The 23,941-nt window shown below is 38.7% G+C and overlaps 1 protein-coding gene across 3 annotated transcripts in view; it reads right to left on the bottom strand.

The window, feature by feature from the left end:
• The window catches only part of LOC125461914 (uncharacterized), a 234,408-nt gene that overhangs the window by 26,342 nt on the left and 184,125 nt on the right, over positions 1-23,941 (bottom strand). For all 3 annotated transcript variants that reach the window (XM_059653064.1, XM_059653065.1, XM_059653066.1), the window contains 6 exons: positions 23,668-23,809; positions 18,055-18,189; positions 17,796-17,885; positions 8,433-8,489; positions 4,305-4,457; positions 3,874-3,950 (listed from right to left, as the gene is read on the bottom strand). In XM_059653064.1, the coding sequence (XP_059509047.1) occupies positions 3,874-3,950; positions 4,305-4,457; positions 8,433-8,489; positions 17,796-17,885; positions 18,055-18,189; positions 23,668-23,809 (654 nt within the window). The remainder of the gene's footprint in view (positions 1-3,873; positions 3,951-4,304; positions 4,458-8,432; positions 8,490-17,795; positions 17,886-18,054; positions 18,190-23,667; positions 23,810-23,941) is intronic.

Here is a 23,941-nt window from a genome sequence, read left to right as displayed (position 1 = left end):
ATCTCTACAATCTAGACAGACAAGGGCAGCAGATACATGAGAACACCACTAACAGCTGCATGTTTCCCTCCAGGTCAATTCATTATCCTGACTTGGAACTATATCGCTGTTCACCTGTGCTGCTCGGTGAAAATCCTGCAAGTTCCTCCTGAATGTGTTGTGGGTCTCCCCAAACTAAATGGACTGCAGCAGTTCAAAAAGGCAGCTCACCATCACCTTCTCAAGAGTGACTACTGATGGGCAATGATTGTTGAACAACGATGCCAACAATCCTGGAATGAATTTTAAAATAAAAACAAAACCTCTTTGACCGGTTTGAGCCACACAAGTAATAGTAAAGTTTCATGAACAATGAATCAAAGGGGGTAACTGCCAATTCCATCACAGAATCAAAGTCTTTGAATCAACACGCACAAATCCTTAACATAGGTAGTAGGAACTGCTGATGCTAGAGAATCTGAGGTAACAAGGTGTAGAGCTGGATGAACACAGCAGGCCAAGCAGCATCAGAGAAGCAGGAAAGCTGACGTTTTGGGTCAAGACCCTTTTCCAGAAATTTTTTCTGAGAAAGGGTCTCAACCCAAGACATCAGCTTTCCTGCTTGGCCTGCTGTGTTCATCCAGCTCTACACCTTGTTATCTCAAATCCTTAACATATTCCTTTTTCCCCAATTCGTGGTCTACTAGCTTCGATTCTTTGGAAATGGCAGCCCCATGCAGACTGCCTCAAACATAAATTGCTCAGTCTCAGATCATTTCTCTGGAACTCTTTCTCCATGTTTAGCTTCCTCCCTTTTGGGAATGCGCATCCTTGAATTGCTGGGTGCTTTAAAGGAGCTCTGAACTCTGAAATTCTGGTGTAAGAACAATTTTTATTTTAATTGAAAGTAAAAGGAATTGTGAAAAACAAAATAAACACTCTTCACAAAACGCAGAAGAAGCCAAAGGGTGTAAATTACAGGGAATGTCAACAACTTGTCATAATCTTTCATAACCTAATTGAAAAAATTTCTTGAGAATTTTTGGATTGAAGTTCCATTTTATCTACATCCACAATAGTAGTGAATTTCCAATATAATTCTAGATGATGTGTATAATGCTAAGCTTCACATTAATTTAAAACAATTTTTAAATCCTTAGTAAAATTCTCTGTATCAAATATTAAGAACCTCCTGCTGTATAACAGAACAAAATGCAAGATTTTGCAAATCATGCAGAGATGACACCTACAGCTGTCTTGGTCTCAACAATATGCTTGGTTGCATTGTCAGTGTGGAAATAGTTGGGAGTCAAGAAAAAGCTTTCAGGCACTTAGAAAATAAATATCAGCTAAAGAGAGTCCAGAAAATCACAGTCTTTTCAAAGCTGTACATCTGTACTGAAAATAATACCAGCTTTTTTACAATTTGTCCTTCAGAGACTTTTCATTACATTAAATAATGGTCACTGGAACCAGATGTTTTAGACTTGGAAGGGAAAGCACTCTTTAAAGAATTGCCAGTAAATGAAGCTAACCTGATCTTAAACGGGCAAGAGTTAGTTTTAACTCCAGTTTGAAAATAGTGAGTGGCCTGTCCGTCCAGGAGTGGCAGCAGAAAGATTCTGCCACTTCGCGTGCTGCACCATATCAATATATTACAGGATGGCCTCATGGAGTTCAGTGATACTGCGATTAATTCTTACACTCTTCTCCCCCAACCCCCTCATAAAGGTGGAGGAATGCCCTGTAGTTTCCATTTCCACGCTCTCCTTGTGCATTTACTCCTGCTGCTGATTTTAAAAAACAGCCTCCAGAGAGGGTGATAAACATACTGATTTTTTTTTTAAAAGAGGTGGCACTGATTTGAGATTCAGAGATACAAATTTCATATAAAACTGGAGAGGCTCTCCTTGGGCAAAATGACACACATACTGATTCTCAAAGTCCCAAGGCCAGACACAGCAAACAAGTTTTTCACTGGCATGTGTGGGTGAGGGTGTTAAGATGGAAAATGGAAATGGCTTGTTCTTTTCACACCCTTGGTGTGGTTCACAGAGACAACTACATAGATTATGCAGCTGTCTTCAAACATATCCAATTTTTGCTGGGAATGTTTCAGCTGTACCTTGTGGGCTTTACACAAGAAATCTAAAGCTGCTGGGATTATTTGGCAAGGCTGAGATACCCTTTGGGAGAGGTGGTGTCCTTTTATAAAAAGTTGTACAAAAATACTGATACTTACTGCAACATTCAGTCTGTCAAGGGAACTGTCAACATTTCAAGGAAACTATTAAGCTGTCAAGGATATTAAATCTCCTGCCATTTAATGTTTTAGAGCAAAAGCTTGAGAATTTATTTCATTGCAGTTTGGGTGGCTGAGATCTTGTTGAGTTGAGTTGGCACGGAGAATGGAGGGCTTTGGATTAGTACTGTTGGCATCCAGTGTACAGGGCCAAAGAGGTATGGGTGGAAGGGAATAGGTTGACATGGAGGGTAGGCAAGAGATGCATGGGGAGTGAGAGTTTGCAGATGTTTTGTTTCTTTTATTGTCTTCATATACAGCTGGTAAAGAAGTGCTGGATCATCAACATTTTATACAACCCACTTCCGTACCTACAAGTGCCTGGGGCTGGCTCTGAAATTTGTAACTTTGTGTTTTTTTTTTTAAGTACAGCAGGTCCAACTCCACCAACCACCACCCCAGAAACCAAATTTAGACTAATTAGGAGCCCTTTGAGTTGAGAACGATCCTGACTTCGAACTGAAAATTCAGGCTAATGTCGCCATCTTATTCTTGAACTGTCGATCACTCTTTTACTGCTTTTGGTATGAGCACAAAATTTTTCAAATGTGCTAATTCAAAATTAAAAGTATAAACAGTAGGCTAAGCTTTAGGCCACATTTTGTTTAACATAATATAGATCACTATGTGCATTGAACATCTTCGACATTATCAAAAAGCTTTTGGATTTTCTTTCGATGCTTCATAAAACAAAATCCTGTATTAAAAAATATCAACTATAGTTTGCAATGTGCGGGTTGTCATTGCTGCAGGATATTTTCCAATTCTTTGTTCAGAATAATATGAAGCACTGACTAAATTGCCATTTTACCTAAATTGCACTGCCTTCTCATTAATCTATTAAAATTTTAGATTGAGTAATGACGGTTTTAAGAATTTGAGATAAGTGCTTTACTGTATTGTTCACATTTACACCGAAGAGTGTGTGAACTAATTCTTCTCCAGAAGGCATTATTTACTCAACCTCAGTTTCATCAAGATATGCTGAGTTGTTAACCAGAGCAATTGGAATGTTGGATGATAATTGATTGGAATATTTTGCAATTGAAGTCATTAATGGATTGGTTTTTGTTAGGTTTGCCTGTGAATCCTCCCGAAAGAAAATAGCAATGCACATTGTGCCCTGCATCACAATACAACTTTAAAAAGCTCCTTAAGCTGCACGTTGTATTAGAAATCTATCAGGTCATGTTACTCTTGCACATACAGTATCAAGTTAATTAGTCAGCTATGTTACGTTTGCATGTATATACAATGACTACTTACAAAGAGCACTATCCTCTCAATAAAATGTCACTGTCGTTAACAGGTTGTTTTATAATCCTAGTTCAATGTAATATAACACCCACGGCTAAAACCAGGTCACTGAGATGTGAAACCTGGTGTCCACGGTGGCAGTTAATAAGGGGCTGAATAATCAGTAAAATTATTCTACCTGCATATTTGAAACTGAGAATTTCTGAAGTCCTCAACATAATTGAGTCAATAAGCCCAACTATATTCGTGGACAGATAATCCTCAAGTTCATTCTGTACATTCAGTTCAATAGTCAACTTCAGGGTCAGTGGATTCACAAATCTACATCAACGTACCTCATCTCAACAACCTCTTGCCTACTTTCGTCATATTTCCTCTTCCAGTCTGCCGCTTCTCTTTCCTGAGCAACAATCTGGAACAAAGACAGGAAGTGTACACAACTGAAGACCCACATGAGAGAGAGAGAAAAAAAATCAGAGCATAGTTTAAATTAAAATGAAAGTTGAGGTTATGGCAGGATGCATAGAATAAAGCTAAAGAGGGTCAAGAAATAAGCAAAACATAAATAAAGACTTTAAACAATGCTAAGGCAAAGGTAACTTCAGAGATGGTTCAGACATTCTTTTTAAAATTTGTTAAAAATAGCATTGTTAAAAAACAATGCTTGATGAAAAAGTTGTTTGAAACAACACCTGTCCAGCATATATGTACAGATACAGAAAGACACCTATATTTTCAAAAGAGTACTCCAAGCTGAATGAGCTACCTCCTCCCTAGCTGTTCTCAAAGCAGAATCCAAATCTCTTTGACTGTAATGATGTCCATCCGCTTGAGTGTCATCAACTTCGCTGTCACCAGTCCGAGAATATAGTGCACCTTTTGTAATGGGAATGTCCATTGACGGTGTACTGTCCCGTTGCTGCAAGAAAATGCAAACACAAAAAATACAACCAGTTTACTGGATTAACATATACCACTTTTGACTTAAAAAGTAAAGAGAAACAAAGCACTGCCTCACAAGGTCAAATTTCCTGTATATTCTATTAATCACTGCATGTTTAACTTTATATTGAATCAAAGTGCCATATAAAGCTGTTGCTGGACTCTTTTGCATTACATTAATGTTAGAAAGCATGATGGGAAATGCATAATAGCTGTCTGAAATTACATTGCGGGAAGAGTGTAAACATCAGATTAATCCAATTAACAGAGTCAGTGGTTGCAGAAGATATCCTTAAGAACAGTGGCATCTACTGGTTAAATTGGGACAAAAAAAGAAGCAGAGCAACATATCTGTATTTCATCCTACTGGAATTCTGTTTAATAAATCTGAAAATAGAATAATTCACTTTACTTTTAAAATGCAACAATTTCTGCTCTTGTTAAATGTTTGCTGTTGAATTGTCATAATCAAGCAATACTTACTAATATTCACATATGCTTGCTTATTTCAGTAAGCAGGAATTTTGTAAGCAGAACCATTTTGCAATTGCCTTGGAATGTAGTTTAGCAATTAAGTTACTCATTAACTACGAGTCAACGGGAAGTATTAAACTCTTTCTGTATCAAATACATTCTGTTTAAGTCTCCTGTATAACAGTTGGGGCAATGGGATTTCCTGGTCTCTATTTTTGCTGCAAAACTTGAGAAGTGCACAGAAACAATTATTTTCTAGTCTCAAGTTACATCTATGACATATTTTTGAAATGATGCACAGTCTTTTTAAACAGCTGTGAAGAAGTCCTGGTTAGCCACAGCTGACCACTCCATCCAGTTCTGGTCACCAAGCTTCAAGAAAATTTTGGAAGATCATGCGAAAGACAGACAAGAGATTTGGCAGAATGGTTCCAGGAATGGGGGTTTTAAAGTTTTAAATTAAGTTCAAGAAGCTGAGGTCGTTCTTTGAACAAGGGAGTTCAAAAAGAGATTTAATAGGAAGTGTACAAGATTTTGCCAGGATTGGAAAAGATGGCCATGGTTAAAGTACTCTGATTTGCTGATGATACAAAGAGTAAGGCACACAAGTTTAATGTTTTGAGCATGAGATGCAGTGGGGATATGACGAGATCTTTTCTTATATTGAGAAAGGTAATGACATGGAATTCATGCCCACAAGAGAGGTGGAAGCACAGATGATCCGTGATTACATGAAGAAATTCAATGTGCACTTGAAGGAAATAAACTTGAAGTACTTTTAGAATAGAGCAGGAGAATGAATGCACTGAAATTACAAAGAACCGGCATATATGCAATCAAAGGAATATCCTCCTTTTGTGCCACAAATAACGTTATGACCCTTTGCAAAATAATACAATTACAATTTTGGAAAGTGTGTAAAAGTTAAAGATTGTTTGTCAATTCAAAAATCTGTCAGTGAAGCAAATCTGAATACAGTCATTGCGTCCAAGTAAACCATGTACAATTTTGGTAAAATAAAAGTTTTACACGAAGATGAAAATTAAATCCAAGTTAGTACAGGCAGGATACAATATCAAAAGTTGGAATTTGACAATTTCTGGATTTATACATACAAAACAATAAAAAAGTAGTATTTAAAGACAGTGCTTTATGTCTGATTTCACCTCAAAGCCATGAAACAATAACCAGGTGCAAAAACCGGAGTTACAAATGAAATGGAAGTAGTTATGGAAGAAAATGAAAATGCCTATCTTGGTTAAATATGGTGTACTAAATCCATTTTCTGACAAAGATACAATTAGAAGTAGAGAAATGACACCACAATTAGAAAGACTTTAGTAAGACAAGATTTTTTTTAAGCTTCTGGGAAGTAGCGTTACCGAATGGTAATGATATAAGAAGACAGCATGAAGGCAAATGTGAGGAGAAAGAAATTTGTGGACTCTACGTCACTTCACTACAGACAAAAGAGATGAATATTAACTCAGACCTAACTTGTTCAACTACTCAAGCTATAAGTAATTTGAATGGCTTAGACAATCAAAACAAAATCAAGTTAAGGATGTCTTCATGAAGCTTTACATTCCTTTGGCTTTTACTTCCACAAATAGAAAACAGAACAAATGAAATAATATTAAAGATATGTCTGTCACTTGAATATCATAATGGAGGGTGGTGTCTTTAGTTTGTATCAGCCTTCATGATCAATCATAGAAGATCACAGAATCTCTACAGTGCGGAAAAAGGCCATTTGGCCCATTGAGTCAGCACTGACCCTCCAAAGAGCATTACACCAAGGCCCAGCATCTTAGCCTATCCCTGTAACCCGACATTTATCATGGCTATTCCACCTAACCTACACATACCTCGATACTATGGGCAATCTAGTGTGACTGATCCATCTAACCTGCACATCTTTGGACTGTGGGAGGAAATCTGAGCACCAGGTGGAAACCCATGAAGACACAGGGAGAACATGCAAACTCCACATACAAAGTGAACAGTCCTGGGGCTACAATTATTCAGAATATATATTGATGATTAGGATAAAGGAACTGAATGTGTTAAAAGCTAAATTTGCAGTTGACACAAAAATGGATGGAAAGGCAAGGAGTAAGAATGACAGAATCTACAGAGAGCAATAGAAGGTTGAATGGGTAAAAGTTTCAGTCAGAAAATGTGATGTTGTTATCTCATTTGGCAAGAGAATAGAAAAACTGAAAAATTATTTAAAATGGGAGAAGACTGCAGAAAGCTGCAGCACAGAGGGATTTGGAGATCTTATTGTATGAATCAATAGAAGCTGCCATCCCAGTCTATTGGGTAATAGGGAAGGCAAATGGATTTTTGGCTTTTATTTCAAGGTGAAGAGAGTATAAAAATAGGTCTTACTAAAATGATTGTCAGCACAGCTGGAATACTGTGAACAGTTTTGGTCCCTTAGTTAAGGAAAAATATACTGACATTAGAGGGAATCCAGACAAGGTTCATAAGGTTGATCCCAGGTGTGGAGGAATTTTCTTATGAGCACAGGTTGAGCATACCAGGCCTGTACTCATTATTGAAACAAACAGGATTCTCAGGGGGCTTGATAGGATAGGTGGAGAGACGTTGTTTCCCCCACAACCCAAAGGGATAACCTCAGTATAAGGGGTTAAGGATTTTCATTTTATCTCTTGAGCTAGTCGATCTCTGGAAGTTTTCACTGCAGACAACTGTTGATGCTGGCTTAAGGCTGAGATAAATAGATTTTTAAACTGATAGGGAATCAAGAGTTACGGTGGTGAGACACAGAATTGAGAATTATCAGACCAGCCATGATCTCATTGAATGGTGGAGTGACTCTGTGGGCTCAAAGGCCTCCTTCTGCGCCTATGTCGTATAGTTTTCAAGTCTTATAATTGCTGCATTTTCAATCTATGTATACATACAAAAGTACAAGATGCATAATGATTTAACATGCAACAAATTTTAACACTCAAATAAATCCTTGAACTTTGCACGAAAAAAAGATGGTTGATGCTTTATTTTTAACCAAACAGATCATCATTCCTACATTATATACTGCCCTTTGAATACATCTAATTTCGTACATTTTCCACAAGATAATCCAAATCTTCAGCAGGCATCGTAAAGGGAATTCCAACACAAAATTTAAACAAATCAAAATAGAACCAAAACAAAATTTTTTTAAAAATATATTTTAACAAATTTGCTACACAATCTTCTTTGAAATAATGTTCAGCTAATATTTTTGCAGCCAAAGTGCTTGAGAAATATTTAGCTTTGATCTCTACTGTAAATCCAGATTAAGTCCATAATGTAACTATTTTCAATTCAAACAATTGCACTCTATACAGTGTGTATACCAAAACAGATATTATTTTTGCATACTATAAAAATTTGTGATATTATTGTACAATATTACAAAAACAAATTATTAAGTGGTGGGGATAGATCCTAATCTAACTCTTACTTGTAAGCATGAACCAAAATTGGCCCATTGTCTTCTGGTTGTACTCCTCCCTCTGATCTGTGAGCATGGAGACAAGTGAAAGAAACTGGAAAAAGTAACATGGTAACTAAACCTTCAACAAAGTAGGATAATAACTGAACCTCAGTTATTCCTAATGCGCAAAAATACAATTTTGACTTCATTTACATTTCATTCTAAATCAAAAGTTAACCATCAGAGGAAGAAATCATCAATTTCTCTCGCATGTTGAAGTGAATTTTTAAAATTAACATGACTTCTGCAAAGGTAATTCAATCTATGTATTTTCAATGTTATCCTTCATACTTTTAAAGAAGGATTACCAACTGTGAGATTGATAACACAGAAGATCCAATTACTTCCATCAGTAAGGTCTAAACTTGGCTTAGAAGGAAAAATGATCCTTGCATTTCTCACATGTTGTATTAGCATATCAGTCACTGATTTAATGATCTATCTCTTTGTTGATTACACATCGTAATGAACATAGTGGAGTTTTTTTTCTATTTTGAGTGGAATTGAGAATAACAATGAAATTGTTCTACAAGGCTTTGGCCACAAAATTTGGCTGTGTAATGTTTGGCAGGTGCAAAATGGCATCCGCGAGCATACAGATATTTCCAGATATCGTTTTGGCAAGGAGATTAGCCCGAGTGCAGGGAACATACACCTGCTATTTGCAGTATTATCAGTGCAAATCACTGATTTGATTAATAGTGATATTGTTTTTAGTATGAATGTTCTAATCAGTGCTCTTTCTGAGCTTCTCACACATGACTTCAGTAGCAGGAAAGGTCCCCACTAATTGTTCAAAGCATTATCAAGGTTTCTCAACTTAATTGCTGATTGATATCTTCTAGTTTTTGCTGAGTTTGTAGAAGTGTTTGATAGTACATGCTATTTAGAATTGCTGAAATCTATGGTGTGACTGAATACTGTAGTTTTGGTTTCAACGATTCTCTCCAGGCCATTTACTCCGAGATAGGGACTGCAGTTTACATCCCCTTAGCCTACAGCATGACAAGCAGAGGTGACAAAGCATGACAAGCTGCGGCCGAGAGGGGACACCTCCAATGGCAAGCAACAGAAAAGAATGCACTGCTTCACTTAAGGAGATGCTTATTAAAATCTGCTGCCCATTACAGTCCAAACTATACCATCAGAATAAGAGGAGGACAGCATTACCTGTGACAGCGAAAATGACCGTGGCTACAAACATGTTGGGCTCCTAACAGGTTCAGGCAAGTAATATTATGCAACATTTCCTGGTTTGTCATTCACTTTATGTAAAACAGAGGTTCTTCATTCTCTTTTGCCAGAGTGCAAGGCGCAAAACACTTTTGATTGCACATATATCACTGTGGATGCAGCTTGTAAATTCAGAGATGTCCCACAACCAGATGAAATGTCATTCCCTGTGTGATCATACTCATACCAGTGGATACTTGATATCATGGCAGCAGTGTAATCCCTTACTTCCTCATCAGTCTACTTTACCAACAATACTTGAGCTATTGTGAGAAATAAGACAATAGCTATAGGCCTACAAGAAGAGCTATTTGCTTGTCATGCCTTAGTGCATGACTCAGACACGTGTAAACAGCATTTAATGAAAGCCATGCAACACACAAAGTATGTTTGAGCAGATTATTGGGCTGCTGAAGCCACCTTCCCCAAACTGCTCTGGAGGAGCTCTGCTGGATTCAGTTTGTGTCATGATTCATCTGTGTGCCAAACCCACAGAACCTCACCATACGGGCATAGCCCTCGTCAGCACTCAAACAGCTAGCAACTGCGAACAGAGAGGAGAAAACCAATATCCTCCCACTTTTGACCAGGCTAACAGTGAGCTCATCCACCTACATATCAATGTCAACTTCCCATTTATCAATAGTTGTACACATACCTTTGCTCTGTCACTCATTAATCCAGTGCCTGCGTGGCTCCAATGATGAAATAAACAATCGCAAAACAATATGTATAAATCAACTGATCCAATATTCTATATGGAACTCAACTGATCTCCTGTTGTATTCTTTTAGTACTTGATTTCCATTAGCTTTTGCCTGTCCTACTTTTCCCGCACACTACTGAATGGCTGCTGACTTTAAGTGATGACCTTGCAGGATGATCTTGAGTAGCTCTAGCCTACAAGATCGAGCATTGGACTTTCCCATCTTGGCATAGGCAGCACCATTTTGACTGGCTGGCTGATGGGGAACAGCAAGGACACTTGTCGGATGGCAACTGTGGGAAGACAAACGCTGTGCGCTATGGCGTCACTGCTACTACTCAACAAACATGCAGGAGGACAGAACGCCATACTGCTGAGAGACCCGGCACGAACCTTTTCCACACTGATATTCACAGCTAAAATCTGGTTGTTTTCACAAGTATTCAAACAAAGTTGGCTACCACTTCCACGCTGAAGAGGATGGCTCCAAGATCTACATACAGTCCTGTTTCAAGTTGGAATCTAGATTCTTCCAAGGTGTACAACAGTGACCAACTGCAGTCTTTCCAGATGATTTGCAAATGGACAAACCATTTCAGTTTGCATACTCGGACATCTTTTCGGTAGGCTACATCATTGAATTCCTCATCCAAGTCCTCTCAGCAGTACTCGTGTGATTGGTTCTCTTGACATTTACACTACACTTGTCATCTACCCTGGCAACTTGCGTCCTGCTGCACTACATGTAGCTTTCATCTCTACACTATTTTTAACGTATGCACAGTTTCAGTATCTAGGCGTGTGGCTATGAGAGAGTGTGCACGATGGTGTTTCTTCCTCATTACTATCTTCCTGCTTTGGCACCACTAGGTGACCTAGTCAGGTTGCAGCTCTTTAACTAGTTGAGAGAAGAAAGACACATGGCTGAGATTGTAGTGAGGGAACAAGGGCATTCCATACATCACCTACAGCTTGAAAAGGAGAAGATCTTGGGAGTAAGTAGTAGAAGGTGAGAAGATAGATAATGTACCAACATAGCACAGCTTTGATGGTTTCAGACTCTTCACTGGCTGCAGACTCAGTCATGATCACTCCAATGAGCATAAACAACATTTTCACTGTATTACAATTTTGTTCAGTTTAAATAGAAATAACCCTGCATAAATAAGATTCAATCTACTTTAATGATTGCTATATCACCATGTCGACATATAGCATCAGACACACTTCTGACCTACTGAGTAACCAAGATATCACATTCCTATTAATCCCCTAACTCCGAATCAACCAGTGATACAAACTTTAATTTGCTTCACTTTTATTCAACTAGTTTACAAGTTTTCACTTGTTAGCGCTACATTGCTTTCACTTGAACAAAACCGTGAACAGCTAGCTATGGTAAAGAGTCAAGGTCCCTTCATATTTGACAAGAATGTCCACCAGTCGCCATCACAAAGAAAGTGGCCTTATGAACAAAATAAAATGCATCCAAGATTGATCCTACACATTTTAACAAAGTTCAGGAAGAAGGGTCACTGGACCTGTAACATTGACTGCTTTCTCTCCAAAAATACTGCCAAAACTGCTGAGTTTCTCCAGCAATTTCTGTTTATGTTTCAGATTTCCAGCATCAGTAGTTCTTGATTATTTTTTAAGTTTATTGTTCCTCTTCAATGCTCTAGCAAATAGCTCCTCATAATTTGGATTCATAATTTCTTAAGAAATAGGGGCAGAATTAGGCCATTCAGCCCGTCGAGTCTGCTCTACCATTTGATCATGGCTGATATGCTCCTCACCCCCAATTTCCTGCCTTCTCCCCATAACCCTTCAACCCATTACCAATTAAAAATCTGTCTGTCTCCTCCTTAAATTTACTCACTGTCCCAGCATCCACTGCACTTTAACATAATGAATTCCATAGATTCACAACCCTTTGGTAGTTTCTCCTCAATTCTGTGCAGTTTTAATTTACTCCGAGCATGCAAATGGATTCAGGAATGAACAATGATGCAAAATGAAGTGCAGCCACTTTATTAAGCTTATATTATGATCCCCACACATCTGGGACAGGCAGAACGCAGTATACATCGACAGAAATTCTAGAGAGAATTGTATGTGACAGCTGTTGCTATATGCTTTTCTTTCAAAACTTAGTATGATCCAAATTGTAAAAAGTGAGACCCTGTTTTTGGTTCACTTAAAATTTGTTTGAAGAAGGAATTTAAAAAATTGAAAACAAAATGGAGAAACGACACATTTGCCAATTTTCAGCTGTCCACTTGGCAAAAACAACGAGTTTTTAAACACACAGCCAAACTTAAGCATGTTTAAATCTGATCTCATACTAGAAAGAAATGTATAAAAATAAATTCAGACCCTGAATTGAGTACCTAGGACTGATTTACTGAAATCCAAACCACCACAAAACAGATTCAGGACATTATTTGCTGGCATGCCACACATTAAAGTATTTTTCTTGCTCTGATCTTAAACACTCAAAGAAAAAGGAGTAAATTGTTTATCAGCTAAACTAGTTTCTAATGAACAAGGATTGAAATAAAATCTTTTTGAATAAAAAGGACAACATGTTTAGTTGACGTTTGCTCTGGTTGGAAAGAATATTGCTGACATATTACATCAGAACCTACTCCACTTAAAAAAATGGGAGTGGTGGAGGTGGATTCTACAGGAGGAGGTTTTGTCACTGTTGGATATATATTTGAAAAGTGATGAATTTAGAGAGCTATAGAAATGGGGCTGGAGAATGGGGCTAGCTGGGTACTCGTTTGGGAGATAGGTACAATGGGTGGCATGGCCTCCTTCTGTACTGTAAAATTCTATGATTCTACAATTCTAAATGCTCAGTCTTACTGGGGCTGCACTCAACCAGAGAAGTAGAGGTATTTCCCCACAATCCTATCAGTATATTGGAGGGAACTTGGAAGCAAACTAGATACCTCTCCAGTTGAAACTCCACATTATAAAACTATGAAAAGAACTACAATTGATCTACATAATTCAGCATCATTGGTATCAATGTTAATTTTTATTGACACATTGAGGACCCTAAATTATGAAAATTCTCATGATGATTGGCATTTGTTTCAAGTGTTTTTCATCTGACGTATTTGAACAAACCTTAAAGCAATAGATACTTTCATCACAACAAATAAATTGTATTAAATACAGGAGTGCAAGTCAATCATAAATTTACCATGGATTCATGGTATTCATGTATTTATTGTTCATTCAGTTCATAAATTGCCTCAGTTAGCTGACACATGGGCTTCCATTCCAGAAAATAAGCACTGGTTCCATTTCAATAGTTTCTTCATGTTAGTACCTTGCCCTGAGGAAAAGGTGTTTCTGCATTGCAGAGTATTGGAAAATTCCATATCACTTTGCCTCAGATTCTGCCCCCAGAAAAATGTACTGAAATTTATTCCTTTTTAACTGTTGGGGAAGACAGACACACTAACACTTTTGATTCTATGAATGCTTTTTGTCACCTGCTTACAGACAATTATAGACTACAGGCGTAATATTTGAACCGTACACAAACAAATGACCCGACGGAGCAGAAGTGACTCTGAAAACGATATGTATCTCCTCTGACCGCTTCCTGAGCAGCTCAAGTTGCATCCATGCGCTGAAGGGTTTCATGTGAGCATCTCCATGTTCTCTGTACCCTGTCATGACATCAACAGTTGCACCATCTTATATGACCTACTAATTACAAAATTGGATCAATGAGATTCATTCAATGTGTTTGCCCTCATCTTGTACTTCCAGCCAATGTTGCCACCTGTACAATGAGGTGGTAGCCTCACACTGTGGTTGGCTTGACAAGCACTGTCCCCAAGACTGTTGGGTTCTAATCACTAGGGGTATTCAACTCCTAACACACCCTTTTTTTTAATCCATATATAGTAGGTTTTCAAATACAGCTCTCTAGTGCATAATGTCTAAGATCTGTCTCTTCATATGAGAATGCTGGCTTAGGGTCTTTTCTCTTTCTGATGTTAGAATCATGTGCTCAGTTACTTCATGATTTACATGTCTCTTGATATGCTATTATTTTCAAATATCACTCGAAGAATATGGTTCAGCTGAGAGAAGGACCAAGCATGAGCAATCAAAGCCCAGATAAACATCTTATGGTCGAAGCAATTAGAATAAATTGCACTTTTTGAAAATTTCTGCAAGTATTACAAAGTCTATGTCATGAGCTCCGGCATTTGGCAAGAAGATTTTCTGCATTTCACAAGGTGGCAGAAGATTTTGTGACCTGTCCACACTTAGGTTGCAATGGGGTCAGCAGCTGCACTGTCTCTGGATCTGCAACATGACCTGGAGATGGAGCAGAGGCGACTGAGGGTGTAAGTTCAGCATGATGCATTCTACTTAGCTGGAATCAGAACTTTCTATGATATTAGCACAATGCTGCTTAGCAACCAGCCACTGCTTTGAAGCTCTTTGTATGTGTTCTCATACGTTCCACCTCAGTGAGATAGTCATCAGCTCTGTATCAGAACTCCCCCACAACCTTGCCCTGCATTGACGTTGAAAATAAATTGTTCCTGGTGTGGTTTTAACCCATGCACTCCCAGGGAATCATTGCATGCTAGCCTGCTTCTATACTAGTCTCTGGAAGTATCAGTATCTAGCTTTACTTGGTGATTATCAGACCAAAAGAAGGGGCCTCCTCATCAATGCTGTGTTAGTGCTCACTGTCATTCATTCTTGCGGTACTGGACTGGAAAAGCAGCTTCTGTTCTTGGCTGGCCAAAATCAGGAAATTGGAAAAGGGAATGAGTGTGAAGGAACAGATGTTAGTCAGAAAGCAAGTTGTCCAAGGTCAAACCAACAGCAGTCACATAGTAAGATAGGGTGGAGAGACAGTTGAGAAGGAATACAAGGCAATAATACTAACAACCTGTTACCCTTAATGTTCTCAGATAAAACAGACTCTGCTCCAGGCAGCTCTGACTGATAGGTCTGATTGTCATGTAGTGCTACTGAGCAAATAATGGGGGTGTGGTACTTTGCTGAATCTGAGAGGTTAATGGAGCATTGGGTAGGGCATGTCATGTGAAGATGCACTCACCGGTTTTGACCACCCGCATGAAGTTACTGAACCTCCTGAGGTATGCAATGCTGCTGGGTCTTCAATCAGCCTCCAGGAATTAATTTAAATAAAAACTGAAAGAACTACAGATGCTGTAAATCAGGAACAAGAACACAAGTTGCTGGAAAACCTCAGCAGGTCTGCCAGCAGCTATGAAGAAAACGTTAACTCTGATTTTTCTTCACATATGCTGCCAAACCTGCTGAGTTTTTCCAGCAACTTGTGTTCTTGTTCCTGGAAATAACCTTTCTGGCCACCGACTCACTTCCACTGAAGGTGGTGGTTCTTGAAGGTTTCCTGGCCCCTCATGAAAATGAGGTCTCTCTTCCTGTTTGGCCTCTATGATGAAATCCTTCAGCATTGCATCTGTGACCATAGGACACCTCACTCTCTTCCTTAGTGTTTACTCTGTCCAGATACAACATGTAGCCAGTGTCTGTACAGGCAGCTAGAAGCATTCCCACGCATTGAATACAACACTCCTAACTGAGGGGTAGATGGTCTGCTCTGTGCCCTCACTGTATTGCTTCTTGCCTGCCTGCTTAGCTCTCTGGCAGCCTCCAACATATGCCCCACTTGACACAACGACACTATTGGGCGAGTGAGGAGGCAGCATCAAGTTTGCATCCACTTCCAGCGTCAGAATAGTGGTTCATTCGAGAATTGCCACTCCATGCCCAAAGCAAAATGGCCCAGTTTTCAATCCTAAGCTCTTAAAAGTGTCACTAATACAGCAAAAACAAGACTCACTTTATGGCTACCTGGGGTAACTGGCTTGTTCATTTATACATTGGCTTACTGAAATGTCAATCCACCTCATTTCACAACAACACCGGGACCACTAGGAAAACCATTGCAGGAGTTTATAAATGTGCTAGCACACCAATGTTTATTATAAAACTTGTCTACCAACACACTTTCACTGCCTGTTGGCTCCAACAAGTTCAAACAGATTTCATTAGTGACAATTGAAAGGATATTGTGCTTCTATAATTAGGCAGTGGTTATAATCAGACAAGTACTCTTGGAAATATTTTGTTATGTGCTGGTGTAATTATTGATGAATTAGAAAGGTATGACTTCCAAATCTGCGGTGAGTAACAGCTGTTATGATCTGACATACTTTCATGATCTCTGTATTTCACGTTTGTACATTAAAAGCTACCAGGAAGGTATGTCAGCAAGCACTGTTCCCAGTTCATCTGAACTCATGGAGGTAGAGCAGGAGATTCTGTAAATTTGAAAAGGTTAACAACAAAGTCCTGTATGCTGTCTATACAAGTCACCGGTGTACTGTCAATGCTATTTTCTTATCCACTTTCTGCAGGATCAAAATACCTTTGAGACTTCTGTTCACTCTATCAATGTGAGCTTTAGCTTTCATTTCAATTCTCTATCCCACTCCTATTCTGAGCTTTCTGCTTTTGTCCTGCCTTGTTATAATTATCCAATGAAACTCAGCGAGAGGGAACATGACCCCCACTTTTGATTTGCCATTTTACAACTTTCCAAACTCACTGAGTTCAGCACTTTGTCCCAATTTGTTTGGACAGCAGCTGCTGTGATTGTTTTTTTTTAAAAATGCCTCCTCTAGACCTATCTTTTCTTTCTTTACTGTCCCATTCCCTTCGCACTATCATCCATTTTGTCTTTTCGTCTCTCTTGCCTTTTATCTTAATACAGACTTTCTTTTTGTTAATTCCTCATTTCTGCCCATTACCTGCCTCTGGGCTCCATTAAAACCTCACTTCATTCTACTTTTTACTCATTCTGATGAAGGGTCAAGGACTAAATGGTAACTTTGTTTTGAATCTCCACAGATACTATGTGCCCCACTCTGCAGTTCCAGTATTCTCTGTCCTTACTTCCTAATTCTGCAAGCTACTATCTACAAAATGTTTATTCAACGACTTTTCAATGGGGAGGAAGGAATTTGGAAAAATCAAGCAAACTGAAAGCAGCAATAAAGTTTTCTATTTCACCCCTAGGCTAGCTATTATTATATAGTGCATGCAAAGTCACACCCTAGACCATGTGGCACGAATCAACCTAAAATCCATAAAAGAAAAAAAAAGGGAGGAATTGTTTTAAACATGCAGTCAACAAGGGGCAATTCAGAACTTCTTTTCTTAAATGATTTATTTAAAAACTAAATAAAAAATTATTTAAACATGCTTTACAAAGTAGAAAACTTTTGATCAAGTTAATATACACATACTAATCAGTGCACTACAAACACAACACTCCAGGCAGTACGGGATACCTCATAATCTAAGGAGCTGCTGGGAGAGTTGGAAAGCTCTTTGGCTAGCTGCAGTGCTTCTATCCTCATGGCTGCATACACTAGCTCTTCCTGGCATTGAATTGGCAGGAAACAATCCACAGAAAAGCAGTGTTGAAAAAAAAATAAGTGTAAGACTTTGACTGTGATCAAATGTTGGACAACAAACAGAAATGGACATGAAAAATGAATGCAAACACAAATAGTGGTAACGGAGCAGGAAATGATTTTTGGTACAAACCTGTAATTTGTATGCAAATGCCGAAGGGTTCTTTTCAGCTGTGTCAGGCTGCAGATAGTCAAGCTCATCATCTGTGTGTCCTATAATCCTACTTAACAAGGCATCTGCAGAGGCAACAGGTTCCTCAGGAGTTGCCTGCGCAGAAGGGTAGTGAAGGTGCAATATTTCAGGACTAAGGCAATTTAGTAACCTAATCTTGTAAACATATTTTGACCAAAAAAGTGAATTGTGATTAAGTTAACATACATTTTTAAAATCTCATGACTAAATTAGCTTTTCTGAAGTTTACTGTACTTAACAGCATTGTTATCAATGCAGCAAAACAGATAAAAACCAAGCATAATGGAAAACAGAAAACTAAACCGCAAAACTTAACATTATTTTCATGTGTTACAAATGCTTTACTCAGAATTATCGCTTCACTGGTTTGATGTAGCTACTGGGAAAGTTTTAAAGTAGTAGTGATATAAATCGATCCTGTAAATTTACAGCTCACTACCATTTTCCAGTTTTAGACATGAATTTGTCAGCTACAAAAAACAAAAGACATAAGTGATGCTTCCACTGTCAACATTAATAAGCAAAAACACATCTGAAAAAGTAACAAGCCCCAAATGATGCATACTGCTAATAATGTACAAAATTGCTCACCAATTCAGCAGATTAAAGAGACATCGTGAATATTGTGGATCTCTAAAACCTGCTTGTTATTTTATGCCAAGATAATAAAATGTGAGGCTGGATGAACACAGCAGGCCAAGCAGCATCTCAGGAACACAAAAGCTATTTGTGCTCCTGAGATGCTGCTTGGCCTGCTGTGTTCATCCAGCCTCACATTTTATTATCTTGGAATTCTCCAGCATCTGTAGTTCCCATTATCTCTGATGTTATTTTATGCCACTTTGCTTCACATCAGTTGTATTTCTTTGAACTTGATAGATTTGTACTTTAAATCAATATGTCACTTACTAAACATAATACACAAAGTCTGCTAATTAAAAATACCAGAAACTTAGTAATGATGTGATAATTAGTAAGTAGTTCCAATCAACTTCTCACACCCAAACATTGAATAATTTAAACTGTTATGACTCTTTTCTTAAAGTAGTAAATTGTTCTTTGATTTTTTAAGATACTACATTTTTGATATTTTTCTTACTATCCTTTGTCAGTTTTCACTCACTATTAATCAAATCTCCATGTCCCGCCCATCATTTCTTTCTCTGTACTTGATTTGACCCTTGGTCACACACGCCAATTGTCACATTTTTAGCTTTTTCAGCTGTTCCCAGCTTCATTCTCAAAACTAAAGTCTCATTTGGTAAGGAGATACACTACTCAAGGTTCCAAATATCTTGCCAAACTCCACTGTTTGCTCTTCCAGCAAAAGTCATTTTCAGTTGAAAATAGGAATAGAAATCTACTAAATCAAAAATAACACAATGGTCCACAATGATGTCGCATAACTCTTTGACTTAGCACCTGGATGGCATACTAGGAACCATATTAAATATCTGTGATGTACGCTGCCAAACAGTCAGAAAAGATATTACACATGATCCTTAGAGGCAAGAAAACAGCAAAGCACAAAAGGCTTCAAGATACCAGGCTTTCAAAAAGTTCAATTTGAAAACAGGGTTGTATAAATGTTTAGTGATTTTAATATCACAGCAAAGCAAAACAAAACTAATTTTTCAGAATTAATTGGTCTGCTATACTGGAAATCAAGTTGACAATTTATTTGATTGTGGTTGGTCAGCGCGCCAAGCTGGTTCTTTGTTGTTCCGCAGACATTTCATTACCCTGCTGGGTAACAACATCGGTGCAGCCTCTGATGAAGCGCCGTTGCATTTTCCCACTTGTTATTTAAACTCTGGAGTCCATTGAACTGGATTGCCTCACTTCCAATTTTTCTTCACCGTGGAATGTATATGGGTTGAAGCCTATGTGCTTGTTGCTGGCTTTCTTCATGGAGTACAATTGGGACTATGCCAAGGTCTTGGGTCATGCAAAGTAGTAGATTTGCCAACTTTAGGTACATTTAAGTCGTCATTGGATAAGCAGATGGACGTACATGGAATACTGTAGGTTAGATGGGCTTCAGATCGGTATGACACGTTGGCACAACATCAAGGGCCGAAGGGCCTGTGCTGTGCTGTAATGTTCTATGTTCTATGTAAAGCAGAGACAGGCACGATTGTACTCCACGAAGAAAGCCATCAACAAAATCAGAGCTTGACCCCGTATATACTCCACCATGAAGGAAAACCAGAAGTGAGGTAATATAACTCAATGGACTCCAGAGTTCAAATAACAGGCGGGAAAAAACAATGGCGCTTCAGCGGAGGCTGCACTGATGATGTTACCCAGCAGGGTAATGAAACATCTACAGATTAACAACGACCTAGGTCAGTGAGCTAACCAACCACAACCCGAGCTACAAATCTACTCCAAAACCTTAATTTATTTGATTCTCAAGTAAAATACACATGTTAGGGGAAAAAAAAGCAGCACATTATTTTTAAACTCCACAGAGAAGGGAAATTTTTGTTTTGTACAGCAGTGAACAACAGATACCACCGATTTATCACTACTCCACTGAGGGACAAGTGACTCGATTAAATTGAACTTTCTGCTAGTGCAATTATGTTTTGCAACAAATTACAATGCAAGAGGTTTACTGTATCTATGTACACAAGATACATCTTTCTGTATAATTTCTATCAACTAAAACTGTGATTTGAGAATTCTTGGGATGGTACTTTGCCTTTATTCTTAAAAAAAATTTTGAAAGTTACTGTGACTGAGACTATGTCTGCATTAACAACTGTGAGAAACAATATAATGTACATCTTCAGATGTTTTCCCTGAAAAGCAAAATATTCTTGGACTGTATATCTAACAAGACTTGCACATCCTCATGGAAATCTTCTGGTTCATTTACTGAGCAACAGATTCTTTAGCATTGGCAAAATTCCGAAGCATCCCTTCCTTTTGTATGGTGTAGCAAATTTGTATCTTAGTCATTGAAGAACTCAGATTACAGTGCAGAATTGGCTAAAACGTGTAGCTGGGATGAAGCACTGAAAGCACTGACCTTGAAGAAAAAAGCTCACAGTGACAGAGCTCTGTGGTGTTAAGTTTCCCCTTTAGTACCCAGCCAAGTGGGCCTAAAAACAAGGGTACCAGCAAGCACCCAATCATACTGTAGTATGCTCACAGATAATTGAACAGGGAGTTTAATAACACTTTATTCTTCATTTTTAGTATAATTTTTCACACAGCGAGGTCCAGGATTATTATTAATAATTTACCTTCCATCTAAATCAAATTTCAGCAAACTTATTTAAAAACAAATGGACTTTTTAACTGGAATGGAGAAATTCGGCATTTATAAAAAACAGAAAATAACTTTCAGGATCAGTGACTGTTTACAGCAATTATAACTGTGCCACTAAAAACTCAGTTCCACTTCACTGGACACAATATAATGTTTCAAAAGATTTTATTGAGACAAATGAGATAATAAGTGGAAGTTTTCATGAATTCACTGATAGCTTTGTTTTCTGACCAGGCGGGGAGGGGATAGATGGGCATGGGGGTGGCTTCAAGAGCACACCATGTGGAGGAACACTGAGACGTTGACTTCAGGATTTCTGCATTATTCACATTTGTGCGAACTCCCAACATTGCTGTAGAGCAACAGGAACAGTTTCTGTAGTCATTATCATTCTAAATCCTGTGTCATTATATCCAGCATGCAAATTGCCTTTTATGTCAGCATGCATTCTGAAATGAAGTCTTTAAATATCCATATTACATCATCACCAATAGGTAATATACACAATACCTGCAAGACTAATAACTTTAGACCACTTAGTTGGTTCTATAGAAACCTACTTTAAGGATTAGTCACACCAGTTTTAATTAGTGAGCCAGAAGGTGAACTTTGTTACCCCATAGTGTAATTGAGGAAAACAGTATTGATGCATTTATGACGAAACAAAAACTAAAAGCCAAGAATGATGAAAAGTCACTGGGCTCAAAACATTAGCTCTGCTTTTCTGTCTACAGATGCCAGACCAGTGCTTCTCCAGTACTTTCTGCTTTTATTTTAGATTTCCGGTATCTGCAGTTCTATGTTTTTGTTTTGATGCATTTATTGTGATGGCCTTGGTTGAAACAATGTGGGAGGGAGACTTGTGTGGAACACAAACATCAGCCTTGATATGTAGACTGCCTTTGTTGCAAGGTGGTAATGTTCCTACTTCTGAGCCAGGAGGCCTGTCTTCAAGTCCCACTTGCTCCAGAGGTGTGTCAATACATTTGAACAGCTTGACCAGAAAATACCTAGGTATGTGGACTGTCAGTAAAAGCTGTGCAATATAATAAAGCGTGGAGCAGGATGAACACAGCAGGCCAAGCAGCATCTCAGGTGCACAAAAGCTGACGTTTCGGGCCTAGACCCTTCATCAGAGAGGGGGATGGGGTGAGGGTTCTGGAATAAATAGGGAGAGAGGGGGAGGTGGACCGAAGATGGAGAGAAAAGAAGATAGGTGGAGAGGAGAGTATAGGTGGGGAGGTGGGGAGGGGATAGGTCAGTCCAGGGAAGACGGACAGGTCAAGGAGGTGGGATGAGGTTAGTAGGTAGGAAATGGAGGTGCGGCTTGGGGTGGGAGGAAGGGATGGGTGAGAGGAAGAACAGGTTAGGGAGGCAGAGACAGGCTGGGCTGGTTTTGGGATGCAGTGGGGGGAGGGGATGAGCTGGGCTGGTTGTGAGATGCAGTGGGGGGGAGGGGACGAACTGGGCTGGTTTTGTGATGCGGTGGGGGAAGGGGAGATTTTGAAGCTGGTGAAGCCCACATTGATACCATTGGGCTGCAGGGTTCCCAAGCGGAATATGAGTTGCTGTTCCTGCAACCTTCAGGTGGCATCATTGTGGCACTGCAGGAGGCCCATGATGGACATGTCATCTAAAGAATGGGAGGGGGGAGTGGAAATGGTTCGCGACTGGGAGGTGCAGTTGTTTATTGTAAAGCTGCGCAATGTTCTGTTGCTAAACATGAAACATCTCTGGGTGCAAAATGACAAATTGTAGAATAGTTGAGAAACAAACGGCACTAAATTGTGAAGCACCAACATCAGTCACTGTTTGCTTTAAGGTCTACAAGTCTAGGTCTTTACACAGAGTACTTAAATTGAAACCTTAGCTGAAGAACAGCTCAAAGTTCACAAGAACTCAACAAGGATGAAGAGGCGGAGTTAAATAAAAGGTAGCGTGGATCAAAGCTTTTGATCCTCAACATTGATCTGTACCCTCAAAGGTTAATAAGCTATGTTAATTCTTTGCTTCTTAACCCTTCTGAAATGGAATTAAAAAGTCACCTTGTGAAAAGCAGGTCTATGCCCTACAGTTCAGTACCAGTGCACTGATATACAGACGACAACTCATCATTCATCCAGGAGTTAAATGTGAGCCTTTATTCAATGGTTTCAACATGGACACCAAGACAAGAGCAAGGCTTTACTGTTTACTACTCTTTACTTTGCTGTCATTATTTAATTTAAATTAGTTTACAATCAGTGACTTGATGGGTCAAGAGGATTACTCACCAGGTCTGATTTTACTGGAGAGGAGTTCAGGGAATCTTTGTCTTTCACTCTGTCAGGTGACTGTAAATGTGCCTCTTGGCTAGCAGCCAAGGGTCGTGCGATGGAAAGTTTATTTGCATCATCTGCATCGTCTAAACTTGAGCTGAAAAATAATTTGTACTCATTCAGAGGGCCATCGTTAATTACACAAAATAACATTTTAAATCAGATTTTAATTGGATCCTTACCTGCAATCGTCAATTTCTAAGAAATGTTAGAATCCCAACAGTGTGGA

Source organism: Stegostoma tigrinum, chromosome 20, assembly GCF_030684315.1.
Source record: "Stegostoma tigrinum isolate sSteTig4 chromosome 20, sSteTig4.hap1, whole genome shotgun sequence".
In the NCBI taxonomy this organism is placed as follows: domain Eukaryota; kingdom Metazoa; phylum Chordata; class Chondrichthyes; order Orectolobiformes; family Stegostomatidae; genus Stegostoma; species Stegostoma tigrinum.
This window is presented reverse-complemented; position numbering and strand designations above follow the sequence as displayed.